The 23731-nt window shown below is 46.2% G+C and overlaps 1 protein-coding gene across 8 annotated transcripts in view; it reads left to right on the top strand.

The window, feature by feature from the left end:
• The window catches only part of adgrb2 (adhesion G protein-coupled receptor B2), a 188108-nt gene that overhangs the window by 90852 nt on the left and 73525 nt on the right, over nt 1-23731 (top strand). For 6 of the 8 annotated variants that reach the window (XM_029248268.1, XM_029248266.1, XM_029248267.1 and 3 more), the window contains exons 5-12: nt 3265-3429; nt 11411-11575; nt 12755-12919; nt 17158-17259; nt 18381-18487; nt 20242-20436; nt 20921-20989; nt 23395-23503. In XM_029248268.1, the coding sequence (XP_029104101.1) occupies nt 3265-3429; nt 11411-11575; nt 12755-12919; nt 17158-17259; nt 18381-18487; nt 20242-20436; nt 20921-20989; nt 23395-23503 (1077 nt within the window). The remainder of the gene's footprint in view (nt 1-3264; nt 3430-11410; nt 11576-12754; nt 12920-17157; nt 17260-18380; nt 18488-20241; nt 20437-20920; nt 20990-23394; nt 23504-23731) is intronic. The other 2 variants (XM_029248272.1, XM_029248270.1) reach the window with 1 other exon arrangement.

Below are 23731 nucleotides of genomic sequence, written 5' to 3'. Positions count from 1 at the left end.
CGCAAGAGAGGGATGCGGTCTCGCGCCCCCTTCCCTGTCGCCTCCACCTGAAGGATGGACATTTACATTTATTCATTTAGCAGACACTTCTCTCCAAAGCGACTTCCGATGAACTCTACGTAGCGTTATCAGCCCACACACCTTGTTCACGGGGGGTGACTTACACTGCTAGATACACTACTTAGACTGGGTCACTCATCCATACATCAGTGAAACACACTCTCTGTGAACCTGAACAGCATGTCTTTGGACTGTGGGAGGAAACCAGAGCACCCACAACGCAACACGGACTTAGTGAGGATTGAACCCACGTTCTCTCCCACCACCCAGGCGCTGTGAGACAGCGGTGTAACTCGCTGTGTCGCCATGCTACCCCTATACATATACACCACACCCCTGGGGATTAGAGGAAGAGCAACTTAGTCAGCATGTAATTGACCAGACAGCATTTTTACAGGTGACGCCTACTTCACGGCGGGAACGAGCCTAGCGCTTGGCAAACGGTGTTTCTCCGTTTACCCTTCCGACAGGTAAGAGCAGAGGGCAGCGAATCGCAGCCGCTCGTGGCTTCATTTACAGAAATGATCCCTGGGAGGAAGGAGGGGGTTGGCATGCTTACACCTTCAGAGAGATTCACTCGAAACACGCGGGGCAATGGAAAGAAAGGCGTGCAGGAAAACAGCAAAATGTCATCCACAAAGTTTCCGTGAGCAAAGGAGGCTGTGGGGAATAAAACCGCGCAAAGTGCTGCAAGGTGCGCGGTGTACATTCGGAGTGGCGTCCGACGAGTAACGAACGGGTCCCGCCATCCTATTCGTGGAGCACAATATGGGCGCGAGTCCTGCCGGGTTCTCGTGCAAGTGGAGTGTGACGTCAGAAGGAAACCTATTTGTACTTGATATTTAATTGCAGCAAATTAGATGACGGGCACAACCGAAAGACCCCTTTTGGGAGATGGACCTGCCGTCTTTTTTTGTTGAGGCTCAGCTCATCGATGGCTTCACCAAAAGCGATCCTCCATTGAGAGACTATAGCATAATCTGTCGAATGAACCCCATCTGCAGCCACGACTGTGCTGTACTGTGAATTCTAAGGAAACCGTGTAAGCCGGGGCCGCCGTGGACTCGTGGGTGATGGAAAGCCAAACTGAGGTCAGCTGCATGTTAAAATGAGGGCAGGTTCCGTGAATTCAATAAATCGAAGAGTGCAGGCCGTCTGTCTCAATAACTCTGCTGCTAAAAAACAAAGTAGATTACCTCCCTGCCTTGTATCCCTGTCTGGGGCGTTTCCAACGTCGCTCTCCTTTTTACCTACTTTTAACCTTCGTGATCAATGGCAACTCGGCAGGGGAACGGGCGAAAATCTCAGAATACGAAGGATCCTATTTGACAAGGACGCACTGCAGGGACAGAGAATAGAAATGAGGAATTTTAGGGTCTACCCATTTCCCTTTTTCCGTCCATCTTTTCCAGCATTCTCCTGATTTCCACTCTTTTGACTTCCTTTCATTCAGAACAGAGCGAATATATGAGTACGGAGGCGGTCTTGTTATGGTTAGGCTCAACATAGCTGTGGATTAAAGGATTTAACGCAAGTGGTCTCCCGTGCCTTGGAAACAGTACCCTAGTAAACCATTTTAAAGCAATGAAATGAGAGGGTCTTTATGTTTTCTTAATATTAAACCAACTGCAATTTATTTCCTGCCTTATAATTTTTAATTGCAAAGAGAAAACCTGAACTTTCTTCTTCTCTCCTCTCGCTGGCCATACGATATATATCTCTCTCTCCGTTTTGCTCCCTCGCCCTTCCCGCCAAGTGCCTCGCTGCCCTGTACTCGTCCCTCGAGCTCGGCGCTGCCGTGCTGCTTCAATTATTCATTAACATGCATAATGCAGGGTACATGTCTGCTGTACATGCGAGGGACCTGCATATCTGCCCCCAGCGAACCGTGGCTCTGCTGTCAGCTAACGCACGACTCCCCAGGGCTCCTTACCGTACACCTTGTGCATGGTGATGGAGGAGAGTCAACGACGGGCCGCTTGGTCGATGGATAGCGCCCCGGGTCGGTTCAATCCACGGTCTCCCTGAGCTCCCGTTGAGCTCTCCTTACCCGAGAAGGAGCGAAGTGGCTGGAAAGGGCAAAAAAGAAAAAACAGCTTGGATGTTCTGGCTCTTTCTGCAGCTCGTGTTGGGTGCGACTCCTAACAGTGGTGGTCATCTGCGGGTTTTGCTCACCTTCCTCCCTTGACCTTTCCTTTCACCCATGGCCATGTCAACTGCGCCTTCGCTCAGTGCTGCAGTTGCATCAAATGAGGAGCCTGAAGAAAGGGAGAAAGCCCCCCCCCCCCGCACCTGTTAATTCCCAGAGACCCCACACACACACACACACACACACACACACACACACACACACACAAAACATGGGAAACATGGACCCTCTCAGTGTTTAAGCTTCTCTTAATTTCTTTCAACAATATATCTGTGGTGGTGTCAGTTTTCTTTTTTTTTGCCTCTGAACAATCACAAAACTAATATTATCAGGGATACTATGATGAAATGACAACAAAAGTGTGATGCAAGATGCCAGTAACTTTTGCATCTGCTTTTAAACTTCCACTTATAGTACAGTAAAAAAGGGAGACATAAAATTCCACACAAGACACTCCAGACATTTGGCCCATTTAATAGCCTCTATTTTACACTTAACTGAGCTCTGCTGTGTATGCACATACACCCACAATGTTTTTGGTATTCACAGTTACTCTGAAACTCATTCCATTCTTACATGACACGAGTGTGGGTGGAAAGACATGATCCTTTCATCATGCGAGCTGTGTAACCTGAGGTTTTTTTAAGTTTTTATTTTTTAATGTTAAATTGAGGGATTAAGAATGTGTCTTGCTCTGGCTCCTCCTTTAGTCATGCATACTCCATTAACCATGACTTTTTTTCCCAGCATCATCTCTCCCTGTATGATTTATAGCTTTGCCCCCAATGTATCAATAAAGGTGGGAAGAGGCACAAAAGTTCTTCTTTAGTTAAGGAGTCGGGGGTGGAGTCTACAGATGGGAGGCAGGGCAAGCAACTCGAGGGATTGGCAAGAGCATGTAGCTACGCAGGGTGCTGTGGCAGCACCGGTTGACGCCCCCCCACCCTCGGTCCAGTACCTAATAACCATTGGCTGATGGGTAGCAGGGAGGTGTGGCCCGAGTCCCTCCCCTCCACACGTCCTCCCCATTCTGTGGTTCTGTGGTATTGTTTCAGTGCATGGGCTATGGGAGGAGTGGTCTCCGTGGAGCCTGTGTTCGGTCACATGTGGGAGGGGCTCTCGGACCCGGACCCGGAGCTGCGTAGCCCCCCAGCACGGCGGCAAGGTCTGCGGTGGTCCGGAAGTGCAGTCCAAACTCTGCAATATTGCAGTGTGCCCCGGTTAGTACCATCCCTCGCACCACCACTTCCTCATCCTCGCTCCCGCAGTCTTTCTCTCACCAACTCCATCACACAAACATACTGTTTCTCTGTCTTTCTCTCTTTTTGTCTCCTGGTTTGAGGTCTCTTCATTAGTCTCGTCTTGATTTTCCTTTGTACGTTCGGCTTCCTCCATTTCCTTTAGTTTTGGTATGTTATTGATTTTGCAAGGGTTATTCTCAGTTCAGTAAAGACAAGGGGAAAGACAGATGAAAAGATTACAGCACAACATATCATTAAATTCCAATGATAGGGGTGTAATATAGTACACGGTTTCGCTGCTTTGCTTGATCTTGATGTTTCAGCACATTGGGTAGGTTATTGAGTTTAGTTATTACCTTGCCAGGAGGATTTTTCAAAAATCATTATGACCGTATAATAAATCACTGCGTCGGTAGGTTTTGGTCTCGTGTTGGGTGAAACTTTTCTGCGTTTGGAAACCTTTATTAGGCTGCCACTCTTCTGTAGAGGTGACTGACGTTTGCTGTGATTTTATTTCCGTTTCACAAGTCACAAATGCACAGCGGTTATTACTGGATGATTGGTGCTGATTACTGCTTGTCTGAAGCCAGACATTCAGCGGTCCTCCCGCCCTGAGGGTGTCCCTCACTCCAGGTCAGTGCAGAATTCATTCACGCAGACATCTCGGCCAGATTCAGTGAAGCCCATGGAAAACTTAGCTGAGGGGGGAAAAAAAACCCCAACACAGATGAGCTGATGACTGCAGAGCAGGCCAAGCTGGTCCATCATGGGATGTATGTACTCCCTGCCCTATGCAGTGTTCAGGGATGGGAAAAGGGAGCACAGTGAATGAGCTTTTGTTTTCAGATTTTTTGTTTAATGTATTTGAGTTGTATTATTCTTACGCTTGAGGGATTTTGACCAGTTTCATTAATAAGGAATGCCATTTGGGCTGAAAGAGGCACCGACACATGTGAAAAGCAGCAATCCTTGAGAAGGGGAGGCAGTACAAAACGAGTAGTTTTTCATGTTTCTTTCAATACCTTTACATACACGTTGTGCGCGTCTGTCAGCTGTAAACCTTGGTCTGCTTTGTTGTCTTTGTCTGCTCAGATATTTATGTATTGATTTGTTACCATCTGTTTTCTATTGTTCTCTCTCTACACGTCTTATTTCCACCGGTAAGTTCATGTTATACTGTAACTGGGTGACTTGTCTTAACGTCTTGGGATCCAACTTAAATAATTCAAGGTGTCTTTGATGACTCATCGTGTGAGAAATGCCGATAATTAAAAATGTGAATGAAAGAGACGTTTTCTAAATGGATTTAGGAATAAAATAAATTTTTGAAACTCGTTTTCCAAAAAGAGGAGGGTGTCTACCGACGAGTCACTGCCCATCCATAAATATGTCTTCTCATGCACATGCACATCTCTTCAGCTGAAGATGATTTTAGCGCTGTGCCCAGGATGATGAGCTGGTCACATTTCATTGCAGTGGATGACACATGACAGCACCCAGACTAGGTCAGGCAGTCTGGTGGGTGATGCTGGAGCCTTGCTAGTAGGAAGGTTATGGTGAGAGCAGTCAGGTGGGGTTCAGTGACAAGTTAGGTGGGGGAGGTATGATGAGGTCTGACCGATGCTGGAAGACAAGGTTGTGCTTAGATTAAGGGTATCAGGCCATACTGTCTTCCCAAGATCCAAGCTGGGGTGCAAAGGTTTGGTTCGGCTGGTGGGACAGACAAACTGAACAGGGCTTCAGAGAACTGATAGCAATGAGAAAGCTGGACTTTGTGGAGGAAAGAACGGAGAATTTAATTAAAAGGCACTCATCGGGGAAAGAGTGTAAGAGCGTAATATCCCGCACGGCACTGCTGATTCGTCATTTTGCAGATCTCCAGGCCAGACGAATAAGAACAAAGTGAAGCACCGTTCGCAGGAATGGCTCGGAAATGTCACGTGAAAACGGTGCGAGTTCCTGTAGCAAGTTCCACATTTTAGTGATGCCCTTATGTGAAGATCCTAAGTTGATTCATTACTCCTTATTGTGCTTAACCTTAAATTACTGAAGCACAGAATCTGTTAGAATAATTATTCCAACGTCGGTATCTCAGTACAATAATTAGCACGACTGCAGTGAAAAATGGTTTTATACAGTAAATTGTACATGACAAAAGTATCCAGTCATAATACTGATAAAATATGGCGCTATAAGGTCCTGGCAGCTTGCTAGACTACAAAAGCTTGTGCTCTCAAGGCTTCTGACATACTTACAGAAAGTATAAATTGCACTCCTATATCTGCTGCTGCTATGTAGCGACTCTGTTTTGATAAATGTCTTCCATTGTGTCCCGCTTCGATATAAAACGCAGCATAGGCATCATTCAGCTGCCGAAACGTGCAAACGGGAGCAGTCAAGGCGGGCGCGCGCCGAGCAGCCGCTGGATTTGCGACCGAGGCGTCGCGCTCCAGAAGGCTTTTGACAGAAAGAGTCTGATTGACTGCGACGCGCGGACGAACGGGATCTGAAAGAGGCGGCCTCACCATTGTCTCAGACAGGCAAATCGATAGGGCTCCTATTTTACATGTCCTGTCTGTCCCAAGTGTTAAGTCCTTGTGCGGTGATTCGATAAATGGTCACTAGAGTGGCTATGGGTTCTCTTCATATTAGACTCCCACCGTATGTCAGGTATGTTCTACCGATGTACTCCTGGTGGCCAGACAGGTCATCATTAATGGGCATTTGAAGTCACGCAACCGGAAGCACAGAACCGTATCACAACTTAGATAAAGACTCCTATTCGGCGGTATCCGGTGGCGTGTGGCTAGTTTTAGTGCACTTCGGTAAGCAGCTGGGTTTCTGATAGTTCAGTTAAGCAATTAGAAGAGGAGGTAGAATGAAAACCGGTTCAAGTGTCTTTTGGAGACCGCAGCTCCCAGCCAGTGCTCTACAGTTTCAGCTTTTAAATTCTTTTAATAAGCACAGCGCAGTCTTTTTGGTGTAAATCAACAGCGAGGGGTACGCATGGTGCTTCGCAGCACAGCTTTGCTTTTCTGTGTTTCTTCATCGCACCAAGCTGTGGCTTGGCAGGCTCTTACATCGGGTTCGAGATGTAAGACTATCATGAACACTCGACATCATCTTATATACTCCTGAGACCCAGTATTCCTCTTGGTCTGCTTCTGGCGACACATATTTTGAGCTGTATCTCACTGTACATGCTACAGTGTGAAATCCTTTCGCACCCCGTAGAGGATATTGTGTGCTTTTAAATAATGGCCCGCACTTGAGGGTGGGGCTTAAGACAGCCTTCATCCCTGAAATATACCGAAAAACATTTTTGACGGGTTTCAGAAATATATTGCATGGGTTCCGCGTCTTATTTTACAAATTTTGTTTTTTCGAAGGACGGCATTTTCTGTCCACTCTGACACCATGATGCATACATACATGTGTATGTACTGTATGTAGATAGGTTGAAGAGATGTGGCATGTGTGACATGCTCACTTTGCTATGGTCTTGGGGACGTCTGAATGATAAATTGACCGTTGTTCAAGTGTATTGTGTAAACGGTCTGCCGCTCGTGTCTCTGTGCACGCTCGTGTGTGTGAGACAAAGAGTGGGAGAGATACAAGGATCAGCCGCCCTTTTCTGAGTCTTAAGTGGCTAACATTTTTCTCTGAGAAGCAGGTAGTGTGATGACAAAGGAACCAGAACCGCAGCAAAGAATGTCAATGTTGATATCCCAGCGTGGGGCAAAATCTGTAATCCAACTTATACCAGTAAATATCCAAGTGTATACACGGGTAAATAAAATAACAAAAAAGCAAACTGTGTAAGTGGATTATGATAAAAGCATCTGTCGAGTAAGTAAGTAAATAAATACGTGATCTGCCTGCACACTCTCTCTGTCCGGCTTTTTTGACTCCGGGAGCCCGCCGTGGGCCTCGGATTTGAGTTGGACATTAAAAGCGCTCTCCCATGCCACACCTGGCCCTTTCCTGACAATTGACAATTGCTCAAGATTTTTCTCTATCTCTCCATGTTTGCAGGGGTCACCGATTTACATTTAAGTGATTTACAAATTAAAATGCATGCGAAGCTAATTATGTTATTTGAATGAAAGTCTTGGCCTCCTATGCATCGTGTCAAATATTAATTGACAGTGGGTATCGAAATGCAGAAAGCCATCTGTTAGTGCCAGATTCTCATGCACTGAGTACATTTTCAGAATGTATGTAATAGTTGCCATAGAAACTGCAAGACAGAAAAGCTTAATGCGGACATATATTTACCAACTAATGGAAGTTGTTTTTGAATCTCATATTCGCCCTCTTTTATGTTATGCAACTTAATACCCATCATTCTGTTTGATGGAATTTTCCTGCAGAAGAAGGGGGAAAAATAAGAAAGATGGCATTTTGTCACACGCATGGATGGCTTCCCAAGGAGCTTAACCTGCACCTGGATAACCGCTGTTTGGTTGGATAGCAAACGCGTCAATCCAAGCGCTCTTGACCCACTTGCGTGGTTGGGTACTGCTGGGATCCGGTGAATTGTTTAGCCCTAGGCTAAGAGAGCAGTGTCCCTCCAATTAAACCTGCGGCTCCCGTGTGTCCAGCTTCTTGCTGCTCAGCCCTCGGTGCAAGAAGCTCCGTCCCGCAGTCCTTATCTGGCACGACAAGGTTGCACTTTATCTCTGGCGGAGCACATGAGATGCCGCATCATGGCTGCGACTGACCGGTCCTCTCCACGGTGGCCGTGTCAGTCGGAGCAACACAGACCTTGCTGCAGGCCAGCATCGGCTCAGCTGGACGTCGGGGGTGTGGCTGAGCAGAAGAGTGCGCTTACCCGGCATGGGTCAAACCGTCCTTCTTCGGTCTGCGCTTGTCCTCCTGTTCACTAGCGGTACAACCAGCCCTCTTAGGATCGGTCCCTAGTGATGGTGGGACCCACAAACGTGGCGTCGGCCCGGCCGCTTCCGCGTGGTTTTGTGTGAAAGTCAGGAGCCGGTAGACAACGTTCCCGAGTCCCATGAAATGAACACCAGCAACACAACCAAATTTGGACCAATGACCTGTTGGCGGAAGCTGAGAAATTTCTTGATCCAGCGGTATAATAATTCATTGCGTACGATATTTTCTGACTCGAGCTCATACGAAAACGATGATCACTACAGGGACCGAGGAACAGGATAGTGTCTGTGGGGCTGTAGGAAGTGCACCGCGTTAAAACGGTCTCACCTGCCAGATGAAGGTGCATTGCGTTGGTCTGGGAACTCGTGTAGCTCTAAGTGTTTTACAATTCTGAAAATTGATAACCACGATGATTCTTGCAGAGAAAGCGGTCACCTGTGATACCCGAACATGGAAGGTGCCGAAACGAGGTCGCCGCTGAGAACGGTACTGAACCCGGAGCGTGTCACAGCTTCGAGCAAAAGCACCCGTTAAGCAAAATAAACACAGCTGTTCATCCTGGAAAAGAGAATAAATGCAAATGTCGTGTAAACACCAGGCTCGCGTACCGCGCCGGACTCGGGTGCAAAGGGGGCAGCGCCGGGAAAGGAAGGTGATGCGCCGTCGCGTGTTCGGCGCGAGGAGTTATCGCAGCTCTGCTCCACTGCACCGTTTAAAAAGTGAATTAAATTCTCAATGCAATGCTTAACATTTTAATATCCTTCTACCTCCTGGGCCCACTTGTCTCACCTCATTTTTCATTTAAGAAATTAGATCCAACAAGTATCATATTGAGGAGGCAGGGTTGGCAAAGAGACGATTAAAAAAGCTTTTTGGTAAATAATTTGAACGAATATATACACCACTGAATGCGTTAGTCTAAATTGAATTAGGAGAACGGGGGGAAAACAGATAAAAATAAAAATGACTGTCCTTTCTGTTGGACGGGTGATGAATGTCCGTCCGGCGTTCTTGTTTCACGTCCAGAAAGAGTCTTTACTTCTGTGTTGAGTCATCGTTTTGTTCGCCCTCGAGGTGCCGCGAGAGAAAGTTCTGGCGAAATTAGCTGCATGCTGGTTGCTCTGCACAATAAAATGTGTCCCCTCCAGCACCCCCCCTCCCATCCACCACCCCACCCCCACGTCCCACTTTTACAGCTCAGTGCCTGCGGTGCCCATACATCTCACCCTGCCGACGAGATGTAGCCAATTACCCCGCAGGTCACGCTAATAGGCCTCACTACCCCTGTTTGATTTACTTTAAAGATGTAATTCTGCTTCAGAAACGTCGATGTGGGCCTCCGAGTGCCTCTGCGCTGGGCTGTCCCTCTGTTGAGCGCGCTTTCCGTCCAAAGTCGAGCATTCGCCATCGAAAAAAAGGAGAAAAAAAATACATGCAGATGGAATACATTACCGGTGTGGCTCAAAATGCAAAAATAATTTATTGCATAACATTCATCGTATGTGAGGTTTTGCCCGGGAATTCATTCCGCTTCAAGAGTTCATGAGTTTGCTGAGGAATGTCTGGGATCAGCTTGTATCTGCTTGCTTAACATTTATATTATCATATCATCAGTCGGTATGATTTTCATATTTTGAGAGTGTGTGTGCGCGTTCACAAAAAAGTTTCAACTGCTTATTTTCTTCACTTTAAAAAACATGGTGTGGAAAGAAAAATTAAACATTACTGTGAGATCCCTTCTGGAAAAGTAACCTGTTCCAGCTCCTGGGAGATGTTGTGCAGAGATTTGTACAAAATTAATGTACAAATACAAGTGAAATGTGCTGCACTATACAGGGGGTAAATGTGTGTAAGGCTCAGGTGGACCGCGGTTATAGGATGAATGTCCTGCTGGAGATGCAACGGGATCCTGGCTGTGTCTCATCCCAGCTGCTACTGGGAGTCAGCGGGGTCTGATCCGCCCCGCAGCCACCGGCTCTAGGGCTGTAATCCTCCACTTTCACACGGAGACAGTTTGGGTGAGTGAGCTGCCAGTCATAGCCGTATGGGGTCTCAGCCCCCTCCCGTGGGTGCATTCAGGCAATCCCAGAATCCCATGTTGGCATTGACTGATTCCGGGTCCCTCCGTGTGGCTGAATTCACGATGTCCGCTGTCACGATGAACGTGCACACCAACCATGTGATCACCAAGGAAGAACGACTGACCGAGGTTGACTCTGAAGAAGGTTGCGAAGGTCCGAGTCTTCATCCTGCATTCAAAGTATGCGGGATGCCTGTGTTCCTGGGTCTTCATATGGTCTTGGTGTTACATTTCTATTCGTGGGTCTTAATTGTACAGTCTTGGTTGTATATATGTGTAGCTGTGTCTCGTGGGTTTGCCGATTTGGTTCACGCACCCGTATTGGGATTTTGCTTCCGATGTTCTGATAAACATTAGGTCAAATTATGATTTGGCTTAAAATAAGCAATCTTGTTACACTGGGGTAAGGAACCAAGCTGCAACTGGGACTATTCAAGGACTGGAAAGTCGCTGAGCTGCGATGTGAGATCGGAAGGAGCTCAGCCATTCCGCCGATAACTCAAGGCTTCCCACGGACTGACAATCAGTGACTCATGAGGTCCAATCAGATCCCATTGATGGTGGAGAATGGTAATGCTTGCCGTGGCGCCGCCAAGACCCCCGCTCCGTGGAGATCTGATTAGCCAGCCTGCGGCCTGACGTTGTTCCTCTGATTGAGACCTGACGTGAACCGTTGACTCTGTGTGTGTTTCTGTATTTCTCAACTTCTCTGACCTCACTCATCGTACCTTCCCTCATTCTCTCCATCTCAACCACCCTTCCCGTCACCCGTCTCCCACCTTTCGTCTCCTGCTTGCTTGATTCTCGCTTACTTCTCCTCTTCTCTCCTATCAAATCACTTACTCTTCATCTCGTCTTCCTTACCTTCTCTTCTTCTCCGTTTCGGTCCTCTCTGCTCTTTTCCCCTTTCCCCTTTTCTCTCGCTCTTTCCTCCCCTCCATCGATCTCTTTCCCTCCCCTCTCCACCTGTCTCCTCTGCAGTGGAGGGCCAGTGGCTGGACTGGGCACCCTGGTCTCGGTGCTCCGTGACCTGCGGCACCGGCTCTCAGCAGAGGCAGAGGAGGTGCAGCGTGTCCGTTCACGGCTGGGCTGAGTGCAAGGGGCCGCACCAGGAGACGCGGGAGTGCAGCAACGCGGACTGTGGCAGTGAGTGACGAGTCTTGCTCCTGCCAGTCTCACTCTTCGCATGTCTGTTCCACGCCTGTTCCTCACCAACTCAGTACCTGCAAGACGTCCTGAGCATCAACCCTTTACCACACTTCAAGTTCTCACACCAACATCTCACGCTTGTCTTACCCCATCCAACACCTGTTTCCACCCCTACCTACGCTTGGGCTAACTCTCCTCTGTGTTGCATCTGTATTGGAGCCTTCTCACACCTGTTCTGTAGCTTTTCCACACTGAGTGATGTCCTCATTGCTGTTTTTCCACTGTAGCGGTATTGGTTTCCACCCTCATTTTGGGGGTCTGAGGGCCTCTGTGGTTGGGATCCTGCTGCCTGTCGCTCTTTGGTGATCTACTGAATGATAGCTGTGTAAAAACTTGACTTTTTCCTCTTGGTCATCATGGGGATTGTGTGAACTGGCCTGCAGCCCATTTAATTTCAAACGTGCAAACACTTATCTGAGCCTACAGTACCAACAGTAGCAACCTAACTTCCAGCTACAGTACACAATGGCACAGCGCAAAAGAGGAGCAAACCACCAGCTTTTTCATGTGATATGTCTCAAAATTTTCTGCTAACGAATTTTGATCCTGTCCACCTGGAGTTCCCTTTGAACTCTTTCTGTCCCTCAGAGCTGCTGAATCCCTTTCGGTATTCAAAAAGGATCTCAGTGTGCCTCAACAAACTGACTTCTATCCTGATCTTCCATCGGTTACACAAAATTGCATCATACCATCTGCCATAATTACCTTAGTGTTTTCTATCAATTCCTTATGCAGGTACTTGTGTGATTTCTGCCAGCAAATGCGATGGTGTTGGACAAACTGATTGTGCTTTGAAAATTACGTGTCTGTATCGAAAGCTCTCCATCTGTTGTGAAATGCACTTTGCTTATCCTGAGATGTCGATCAGTCTGGAGAAAAGCATCTGCTAAAAGAATAAACATTAATGAACATAATACATTTGGAATGAAGTCTAAAGGATTTTTTTATATATACTGTATATTGTAGGGCTCTGATATAACCATTATTCTCAAGTGAGAGGGTCCATATTCATTCCTTTGCCCCTGACACTCTCAAACCGTTCTTTTCCTCTCTTTATATCCATTCTACCACCCTGTTATATCAAACCCCCCCCCCCGCCCTCCTTGGGCACCACAGGTGATGGAAAATGGGGGCCCTGGAACCAGTGGAGCCTCTGTTCAAAGACCTGCGACTCTGGCTTGCAGCAGCGCTTCCGCATGTGCCAGGGCACCGGGATCAAGGGCTACCCTTGTGATGGCTCTGGGGACGAAGTACGCACTTGCAACGCCAGGAAGTGCCCAGGTCAGTTTGTGTGTGTGTGCATGCGCGTATGCTTCAGAAACAGACACATGTGTCCTTGTCTCTCTCCCTCTGTTACCCACTTTATTTCAAGAACCTCTAAAAAAATCTTTTTCCACATTAACTTTTAGCTCCATTGCATTTAATTGACATGTCATGTGACTGTACAATATAAAGTACAAAACGATACAATAAAAAAAAAGAAAAAAGATTAAGTACAATTATACTTGATTCACAAACAGCAATTATAATGACAACGAAAAGTAACAGCAATAATGTAATAACTAAATACAATGTAGTTACAGTGGTGAGAAATTGGAGAGTCACATATACATATATGCATCATATGCTTATGTTCTCAGCCTGCGCCTCTTGTGCAGTGGAAGTTGTTTGTAAACTGCACAATTTATCAAGTTGTCAGTTGTAATTGTTTCATTTTTGCTGCAGATAATGTAGAACCCGAAGAGCCGTGTTTCTGATTTAAATTCTTCGAGTTCTGCTGTTTTCTTTATTTGGTTTTCTTGAGTTAACAGTAAACCAAAACGAATGTGTTACCTAGATGAACAAAGGGAATCCCTGTTTGTGCATTGTCATATTTTATTCATATATTTTATACCGTTATTGCAACGTCTTTCAGTTTTTCGGAAGCGCGCATTCAGTAACTGGTGACTGAAGATGGTCAAGGCAGTTAACGTGAACTATAGGCCAATGTCACTCCTAAACTCGAAGTTCAGAATTCAATGATCTCTGTATGTAATTGTAATATGAAAACAGTTTTCCTGTTCTTATGCTGTTTATGTAAAGCTCCTCACAACACTGGAGAATTCAAAAAGTGTCATTAAGTTAGTGTTTTTGTTGACCACATATATAAAGTTCCAAAAGAAAGTTCTGTCCTCCATTTGTGCTCTTGGTGTTAAGAGTTGTGTCCATTGTGATTGTCATTCAGTCCATTTGTCTGGTTGCTGCTTTTCCGCTTCTTGTTTTCCCTCCGAAATGTCCAAGCCTGACCGTCTTTTCTCCGGAATCCATCCGTCTCATGATAACCTAGGTCTCGTTGTTTATACTTCCAATAAGACTAAAGTTTTGGTTTGATCTAGCATCCATTTGTTTGTTTTCCCACCTGTCCACGGTGTCCTAAAAATTTCCTCAAGCTTCAGTTCAAAGGAGTCCACATTCTTTCTGTCCTGCCTCTTCAGTGTCCAGCCTTCACACTGATGCCGTTGATGGAAGAATTCCACTTTAGAATTATTAAACCTCATTTTTGCGAGAATTGCGGGGCAGCAGGTGGTGTAGTGGACCTGCCGCCATGCGCTCGGCAGGATGAAATACCACCTCTTGCTGAAGTGCCCTTGAGCAAGACACGCACCTGAATTGGTGCAGTAAAAATTACCTAACTGTATAAATGGGCAAATAAGTGTAAGTAGCTTAATATTGTAGGACATAAGAGATAATTGTAAAATGTGATTAAGGTTGTTTTTAAGTTGCAGGTCTAGAAGAGTGTGCAGTGATTTTTTTTTTTTTTTTTTTTTTTTTCCTCCCTCCCGATGACTTGTTCAACAAATATTGTGGTGAATACATAGATCAAATTTGTCTCTGTTCTTCCAGCTGTACTAAGCCTTCAATTCAAAGAGCAAGGCAGGAAGCCAACGTTCGGGAACAGGTTGAATGATTTCTGCGCCGTCATTGTTATTAATTGGTTAATGTGTCTGAGCGGCTCATTGTTGATGCTGTCAGAGTTGCATTATGCTCCAAGCGTCAAGCTTCTCAGTTAACTAATCACCTTTCCTTCATTTAACTTCTTTCTTTCATCTGAGCTTTGTGTTCCCCAGTTGTACTACTTCATAGCGTTATCTCGGCTGTCTTTTTGATTTACAAAAACATGTATTCTTTGTAAAAAAAAAAAAAAAAAAATGATTTTTCAGTGGCATTGAAATACTTTATCGGTTCCAGGGTCTTCCATTATGTTCCCGAGTGCTTTGGGTTTATTTATGAGTTGGATTTTGGGGGAACTGTATATTTGCATGACTGGGCAGTGACCTACAGCTTCTTCTTTCTTGAAGAGTTGGTCGTTTAAATATTTTAATTGAACTTCCAGACCAAGTCTCGATTTTATTGTGTCATAATTTCTGTGAAAAGCACAGCTTTGTTTAATCATTTGCCCATTGATTTTTTTTTTTTTTTTTGTCCGTCAATTTTTCTCCCACTTTATGCTTTTGTCAAACTAGAGGCTCCTGCTTGTTACCTCCATTGATATATACACTCCTTGTTGCCTTTGTGAGAATCAGGTTTTGTGTTACTGTCGCAGACCAAAAAAAAAATCTGACAAAGGGAAGGAAAACAGCAAAGTAAATGGTCAGTGAGTAGTTCACGACTCTGCAACATGATACTGGGATCTGAACCCAAATGTTAAATCTGCACAACTGGAAATCTTTACATTTATTTACCAGACACCTTTCTTCAAAGCATCCCGCAATTTTTGTGGACGTATTAAATTGTATCCATCAAGCTACTTGGTTATTAACCCATTTATACAGCAGGGAAATTTTTGCTGTGTAAATTCATAAGTACGACCAAAAGTACTATTAGATAAGGAATAATTGACCCATTAATCTTCTGATTGCAAGGTGATGACTCTAACAAGTGTGCCACCAGCTGCCCCCATCCTCAGTGCTGATGATGCTCATGAGTCCCGAAGGGGAAGAACAGATCACAGAGCTGGGGTCTGTCATCAGGCTTCTGACGGACTGGAAAACACGGCAGGTTTTCATTTCACTTGAGTAGTTAAGCGCTCAGTTGGACCAATTATTCCCTTAAATGAACTCAATCAGTCCACCCTCTCAGTGCTCAGGATGTTCTCTGTTTAAAGAGACCCAAAAAAATTGCCCAGATGTCCTGAGCGTGACTAAGAGGTGCAGTGCGGATTGTGCAAGGGGTCGGGGTATTTTGGGTGTACTGATTGTGGTGTCAATATTCACCCAGGAGGACAGTTTGTCTGTTTTATTACTTTGCTGCATTTTCCCAGCTCATCTCTGTCCTGCAGAACAAAACCTCTCAAGTATCTAACACAGTCTGTGCTGTGAGTCCTGGACGGTGCGGAGGCCTTTAAAAAAACAAAAAGAAAAAAACATCTGTACACCAACCGCTTTTCTGCGCGTCGTCATCAGATTCCGGTTTACAGATTCAAGATGAAAGTGCAAAGAGCGCAGGTCTTGGATTGTCTCGCGCTGTCTTTCACAGCTTGTCCGGTGCAGTATGAGATCTACAGTGCATTCTGGAAGCATGGGGCGTAAGGCAGGGAACACCCCACGTGGGACACCAGTCCATCAGAGGACAATCACACACGCTTGTGCGCTGACACACGCTATAAGAGCAGTTTAAAGTCTCCAGTCACCTGAGACGCATGCCTTCAGACAGTGGGAGGAAACCAGAGCACTTGGAAGAGACCTACACAAACACAGAGAGAACATGCAAGCTCCGCAGAGACTGAGACGGGTTCCAACCCACGTGCAAACCCACAGCACAGACGCTGTGAGGCACCGGTGGTACCCGCTGCGCCACCATGCCGCCCACCTCGGTATTATAACTTGCCAAACGTTTTAAATAATGTCATTCCACGTTGTGTATTTTTCTCCGCCCCTCTCCACACATTGCAGTCTATCCACCCACCCATGAGCTGCTCTTAGTCTCTTTGCCACCCCGGCTTCACAGAGACCCTCCCCCGCCGTATCGGACCCGAGCTGCACGACGGCGGATTTGTCAAGGCACCGTTCGGTGCAATTTGTCAGCATGTCAGCCAGTGCAGCAAACAGTGGACTTTAATAAGGGGGCTTTTGACTGCGGCTCTGGGAGCCTCCAGATTAAATAACGCCGCTGCGGAAGCCGCACGACTGCTCCACTCGGGCCTTTGATGGCACCGCGCGCATATTGGAGACAAAGACGTGTTCGATCTTTTGCTGGAGACCATACATTCAGATGAAAAACAGACTGCCGAGTCTCTCGCTCTTCCAGATCTCTCTATGAAATGGGAGGGGGTGCGGCGTGGGGGTTTGTGTGATGTTTTAGTACCTTAAACAGACTGTCAGTGTCTTTGTGCACATCTGTAATTTTTTTTCAGTGTGTGTGACTGACAGAGACATATTTGTTTATTTTTAAATATTAACGCGTGTAGTTTGCACGGGAGGTGTGTGTGTCTGTGTGAAACGCTAACGAGATGCACGTCTCGTGCCTGCTCCCCTCCGCAGCGCTCCACGAGATTTGCCGAGACGAGTACCTCCTGTCTATGACCTGGAAGACGGCCTCAGCCGGCGAAACCGTGTACAACAAGTGTCCATCAAACGCAACTGGTGAGCTGCCCTGCCCCTCGAGGTCAGAAGCAGGAGGACACCTGAGTTACACCTGAAACAGCGAGCAAGGCAGATTCCATCCGGGTGATGGTATAGATGAAGCAACCAGAAGCGGAACCAGAGCGGTAGATTCAGGCTCATACACCCTTTGACCTCGGGTTCGAGCCGCAACCTCCGCTGAAGAGCATTGTTTCGGAGTGAGCGGCGTGACAGCAGTGTACCTTTAACAGTAGGTGGTGAAGCTTAGCACGCCCGTAAGGAGACGTGGGGGCGATCGCTGTTCGCGCTGTTCCCGGCTTATTTTTAGGATGTTTTTTTATGTTTCCTCTTGCTCAGTTAGGCGCTCAGGTCTGAAACTCTCCTCCGGCATCCATTGATTCTTGGCGCGATAAATGCAGAAACACAGAATAAATGATTCCTTTGAAGTAGATCACAGTCGCGCATGTTGGATGAGGTCGATATCGGCCTGTAACGGGTGTTCTTACCAGAGCAGAGCTGGGCCGGAGTGCGGGGCTGGGGGGGGGAAGGGGGGGGGCTTGCTCTATATTAGTAATCTCTTTACTGTGTCTGTCCAAACTCCATTATTAATTTTTTGGGAAATGGTTTCGGTTCAAAACGGATAGTATAGCTTTACACTTTTACCCTTGGCGCATTTATTATTATTCTTTTTTTTGTTTGTTTGTTTAAATATTGTTTTGCTATAAATTACTATAAATCCCCTTAACCGCTCCGGTCAAAGGGGATTCAATAAAGTAGACAGGCTGCTGTAAGTGTAGCTAAACATGCTGGAGTCAGACAGCCCGAGGCTACGTTCTTCAACCAGTGTATCTTCCATCCGTCAGCATTTCCTCTGGTAGAGTAGTGGTTAAGGACTTGTGAACAACAGGTTGTCGGGTTGAGTTTCAGAAGGGCCACCTGTCATTGTACTGCAGGGACGGTCAAAATGTCTTGCTGCATTGGTGGATGTCCTTGGAAAAATGAATAGATTCATTATGCGTGTGTCTACTCAGGAGGCTTGCGTGTGCAAGTGTGTATGTTGGGAAATTCACATATCGTACACGCTGGTTCTGTTTTCTAACCGCTTTCCGTTTCTGTCCATTTGTCCATGTGTCTCTCTGCAGGATCTGCTAGTCGTCGTTGTTTGCTGGACGCTAATGGAGTTGCTTACTGGGGTCCTCCGAGCTTCGCCCGATGCATCTCACTTGAATATCGATATTTACACCTTTCAGTAGGTGACCCTTCGAGCTGCCACACACCCCGCATGCGGCCTCTCGCTACGGTGGCCAAAATGGTCCACGCTTAGTTTGATGCAGAGTGCCTGGTTTCTGCACAAATGTCTCTGTGGGTCTGTTAAGTTCTCTAACTGTTTTTGTATATTTTCCAGAGCTTGGTGAAGTGTAAAAGTACTGGCTACATAATAGATCATCCAGTTATGGTTGTATTGACCTGCATTTCCAATTTACCCTTGGCTCAAGTTTTTGCATCCAGCCTTCTATGGCTCATTGTGCTCCAACATGTCAACCTTAAACACTCTGTCCTTCAGAAACCCTGGTTCATGTCTAACTTGGCCTCCTAGAGTATGAAAGACTCAGAGGCTGTTTAAGGTCTCCCTGGAAAATATAACAAGGCACTAGAACCAACAACCCTCTGAAGTTATTTTGACCCATCAGGCCATCTGACTCCAAAGAACAACATCATTGTTTCATTGATTCATCCCTCAGTTATAGTATTAACCCACTTAAGCAGCTGCTAGTTTACTCAATGAACATATTAAACACCTCTCTCGTCCCTTCCTGGTAAACCTCCAAATCCTTGGCGCTTACAAGCAGAAACACCAACAGCAGAATCTCAAAAATAGTTGACAAGGCAGCTTCTTCTAATCAATTTCCCTCTGACATGTCTCCAAACTCCTCACACTTCCTATCCACAAACTAGATACATATCTAGATGGCTGGGAGCTAAACTCTGCTTCAGGGATCAGGGACTGGGAGGTTAGGGGATGCGGGACATTGATGAAGGACGGTAGCTCAGGGGAGGCTCGAGACCCCAGCTCCTGTCATCTCTCCTGCCAGGATCGCTGTCCAGGATCAGGCTAATCTCCTCTGAGCTCTCCTGTAATGCCCATCTCAGCAATCTTCCCAGGGAGCGCATGATCTCATTTTTTACTTCAGAAATATAGAAATATCTGTTCTTGTCTTCTGAGGAAGGCATCATTCTTCACTGTTGTCTGTTTCTCTTACTATGCACATTTTTTCCATCCCACGTAAGATGGCGTAGAAGGAGCAAGTGAGGATTCTTTCACTCCATATTTCCAGGACAGACCATGCTATTCCCACCTCCACAGGCAGAAGATCGTCACCATGGGCTGCTTGATGTCCCATGCGAAGGAGGGACAGATTGTATCATAACCAAAGAGACCACAGCACTGGCAGCTCAAGTCCACGTGATGCATGTCCAGACAGATACATCATCATTGGGCCAGAGGGGTTGGGGGGTGGGAAGCTGTGCCCCATGATGATATGATAAGGGAAAATTAATTTGGCTTATAGTAGCAGACAAAACTGATGGTACACCTGGCAACCTGGGCAATACCTGTATGGGACGAACCGGAAAGCAAAGCAACCAACAAGTGTCCTACACCTCTCTCAACTACTGCAGAAGAGTTGGGAGAACATGATGCCTCATTTCCTGCTCAGATTTGTTTACCAAGTGCCTGGTGGAAAAAGCTAGTTTTCAGCAAGCAGACTCAAACTTTAGCCTGCTTTATGCCGGTCGCCCATGTCTTTGGAGGACAAGACTCAACATCTTGACCCGAAGACTGAGTTCAGATGGACCCCTTCGAACTTGCAGTGTGACCCAGAGTCATCTCACTTTTTCATGACACGGCATATTGAGTTTGTTGCTTTTGGCCCAAACTTTCTCACATTCTCAATCGACGTCTCCCAGTGTAACCTGGGTTGTACATGTTTCTTCCCTCCACAGCTCCGAGAGCATCTTGCGAAGGGTCAGAGGACCCTGGCAGGGGAAGGCATGTCTCAGATCGTGAGAAGTCTCCTCGAGTTAATGTCCCGGAAAAACTATTACAGCGGCGACCTCTTATTCTCCGTGGAGATTCTCCGAAATGTGACGGACACCTTCAAACGAGCAACCTACATCCCAGCTCCCGACGACGTGCAGGTCAGAAGGCTAGCGCATACACACATTCACACACATTCTGGCCTACTTCACTCAGATCTTCTAATGCCTGTGCCCCATATGGTCTGGGGCTTCTGAAAGAAAGACCTGTCAGCTGCAGACACAGTTGTTAACATTGTGTTTCTGTGCCGTAAGGGAGGGTTGGTCCAACCTCCAAGAGACCAGTGTTTGCAGGACCATCTTATTAAACCTGACTGGGACACAACCCATAACTTTAATAACCCACAGCCCAACGCAGCTGTCTGGTCATAGCAAGACAAAGTAATTGCACTCGTCCTCTTATTCATGTCATGTCCGTGTTGCATTGCTTGCAATTTTTTTTTCCCGCTCAATTTTTGCGGGAAAACCGAAGCACTAGAACAAATGGAGCCAAAATGGGAATTCTTCACTTTGCTTCTTTTCCTCCCCCAGTTCCTTTCTGTGCTTTCAAAACCTTGTCTCCAATCCATTTCTCATGTGTCCGCAGAAATTCTTCCAGGTAGTCAGTTATATGTTGGACATTGAAAACCGAGAGAAGTGGGAGGATGCGCACCAGGTAGGGAACTCTCTCATACCTGTCTGCGTGTGTGAAGGTCTGTGTCCCCATATAGATCTTCCTGGTTGCTCTGTTTGCTCTTTGGCTTTGAAGATGAGTTTGAGTTTGCCGATTAACTGCAGCTTTGTTCAGCAAGGCACAGCGCCAAAGAGCCATCGCCTAGATACATCACACTGTGCTGAGCTGCAGAGGCTCCTCAAACCTGAATTTCAGAGCACAAGTGGCCTCAGTTAGTAGGAAATGGGTGCGAGACGTTGTGTGAGTGGTGTCTGCATCCGGAGTTTGACATGTCCACATGCTGTGGAGCTCTTCCCTGGTCCTGTTAATGTCCTCAAACACAACCCGGATGCCATGGTCAGTGTGGTCTGTGGCGGAGAGGTTCGTGATAATGGCTTTTCACCAGACTGTTCACCAGAAAATGGATTAGTGTTTTACCTTAAGCAAAGCAACAGGTCCTTCAGACACATGGTCGCACTGTATGTGTGGGATAAGAATATGTGTGCATTGCTCTTGATTTAAAAAAATAAATAAATAAATAAAACATCTGTCAGGCATGGAGAATTTCCTGTTTGAGTAACTGAGGTTGAGTAAGACTTTCATCTCTCTTGTCTCTCCTGAAATTTTAGGCCGTTTGCCAACAGGTTACTTATTCTCCAGTGTCCTCTAACTGTTTGAAGGTGTTTGCTGAGCAAAAAAGTTAGTGAGTAAAAGCCCTGTTCTCCAAAATATAACCTTTCAGTGAGTTATCAGAGATTGAGCATCACCCCATTCTCTAGTATCGTCCTGCTCAACAGTCTCTTAAGCAGGAGAAGGTTAAGATCCAGTTCTCCAGTATCATCAAATCTTTCCGACAAAGGTAGAATAATACCCTGCTCTCCAGCGTTTTCCAACCTTTCAGTTGTTTAGCCTAAGTAACAAGCACTAAGACCCTGCTTTCAAGTGTCATCCCACTTTTCCATCTGTAGACTAAGACCCTGTTCTCCACCATCATCCTACCTTTTCACTTTGTTCAGCAAGGGAGGTTGAGTAAGACCCCTTTCTCAAGTCTCAACAAGTAGCGAAGGTCAATTGAGACCACCTTCTCCATTATCATCCAACCTTTCAGTCTTTTGAATAACTAAGGCTCTGTAACAGCTCATTCTCAAGTATCATCCAAAGTTTCACTCTATTGAGTAACAAAGGATGAGTAAGACTCTGCTCTCAAATGCCTTGCAACCTTTTTGGGTATGTCGAGGCTAAAATTAAGCCAGCAGTGAACTTCAACTGGGCTCCTGGTGACTTTTCAGAATATGGCATGGGGTTGCAGACAGTGTAGGTACACATATACCGTAGGACTGTTGCTCATTCATTCAGAAGGGGCTACATTAGCGAAGAGTGTGCGCGTGTGTGGTGGGGAAGCTCATCTCCGGCACCTCAAGGCCACTTGATGCCTTGAACTGGTGACTGTTTACATACCATCTGGAATCTTAATGTCTGACTGGTCCAGTTAAATTACATTCAGACTAAATGTGAAAAATAACTGAGAGATAGAAAAAGGTAGCTCTTTGGGGGGAAAAAAAGATATGCATAATGATTAAGTCATTCTTTAACCGGAGCCCCTGGGGGCATGGAGTCACTCACTTGTACCCACCCTGGGCTGTGCCTCACCAGGGCAGGGCAAACCCCCCAAGTTACGTCACTGGAATGAAGAGGATGAGTGGGGGCAGTGAAAATGAGCTTGAGGAGTTGGAGGAGGGTGATTCATATTATGGCTTTTGTTAATGATTATGACTGTGATACTCACACTGAGGAGGGTGATACTATCAAAAGGCTAATTACGCTGACGATAGGCCTTCATTGATGATGATGAGGAGGCGAACGATGAGGGTGTTTGAAGTCAGAAAGATGACCATGATTATGCTAAAAGGTGTGATTAAATCGACAGCTGCTACAAAGCACAACAGTCATAATATTCATTTTGTTGTTTGCATAAATTTGATTAAGGCGTTTTTGGAAAGTTGCATGCAGATAACTAGAAATGTAGTTGAAGAAACACATCGGGATTGACGAATGCTTTTACATTAGCGGTTGTCACCAAATTCTAAATAAACGCGTAATGAATGCGAAGTACATTAGTGCAATTGCGTTAAATGGATTAAAGTGATCCAAATTACTTTGAACCAACCGAAAATGGTCCTAAATGAAACAAACAGAAAACGATCCTAAATGGGTTATTTCAAAATTGTAATTAGTGGATAATTTGAATTTGGCAGCCAAACATCATGTTTTTTTTTTTTCCTTCAGTGTTTGTTTTTGTTTGTCTGCATGAGCACCAGTTTTGTTTAATGTTTTTATTCCCTGTGCGTGTTTGTTTCTGGGGGCTCATGCATGTGCACGTGTGTCTGTAACTCACCCGTGTCTCCCAGGTGGCTCCTGGTGCAGTCCTGCTGATGCGAGTGGTTGAGGACTTCATCCATCTGATCGGGGAGGCTCAGAAAGCCTTCCAGAGTTCCCTCTTCGTCACCAACAACCTCAGTGAGTGTCCTGCCCCGCTCCCCTCCCTTCCCCCCGCTCTTCCCTGCGCGACCGCGGCCCATCCTCCGGGTTCGCCCAGTTCACCATCTGTCTTCCGCCCCCTTCGGTTCACAGGATCACAGGTTTGAATAGACTCAAGTGTGCAGCTCGGTTCACTGTACACTGCACTGGATGTGATCCTCAACTTTTCCTCCAGACAGGATTACAGAAAAACACCAAAGAACCTTG

This window comes from Scleropages formosus, chromosome 23 (assembly GCF_900964775.1).
Source record: "Scleropages formosus chromosome 23, fSclFor1.1, whole genome shotgun sequence".
NCBI lineage: Eukaryota > Metazoa > Chordata > Actinopteri > Osteoglossiformes > Osteoglossidae > Scleropages > Scleropages formosus.
Note: the sequence above shows the minus strand (reverse complement) of the source record. Positions and strands in the feature narration are given on the sequence as shown.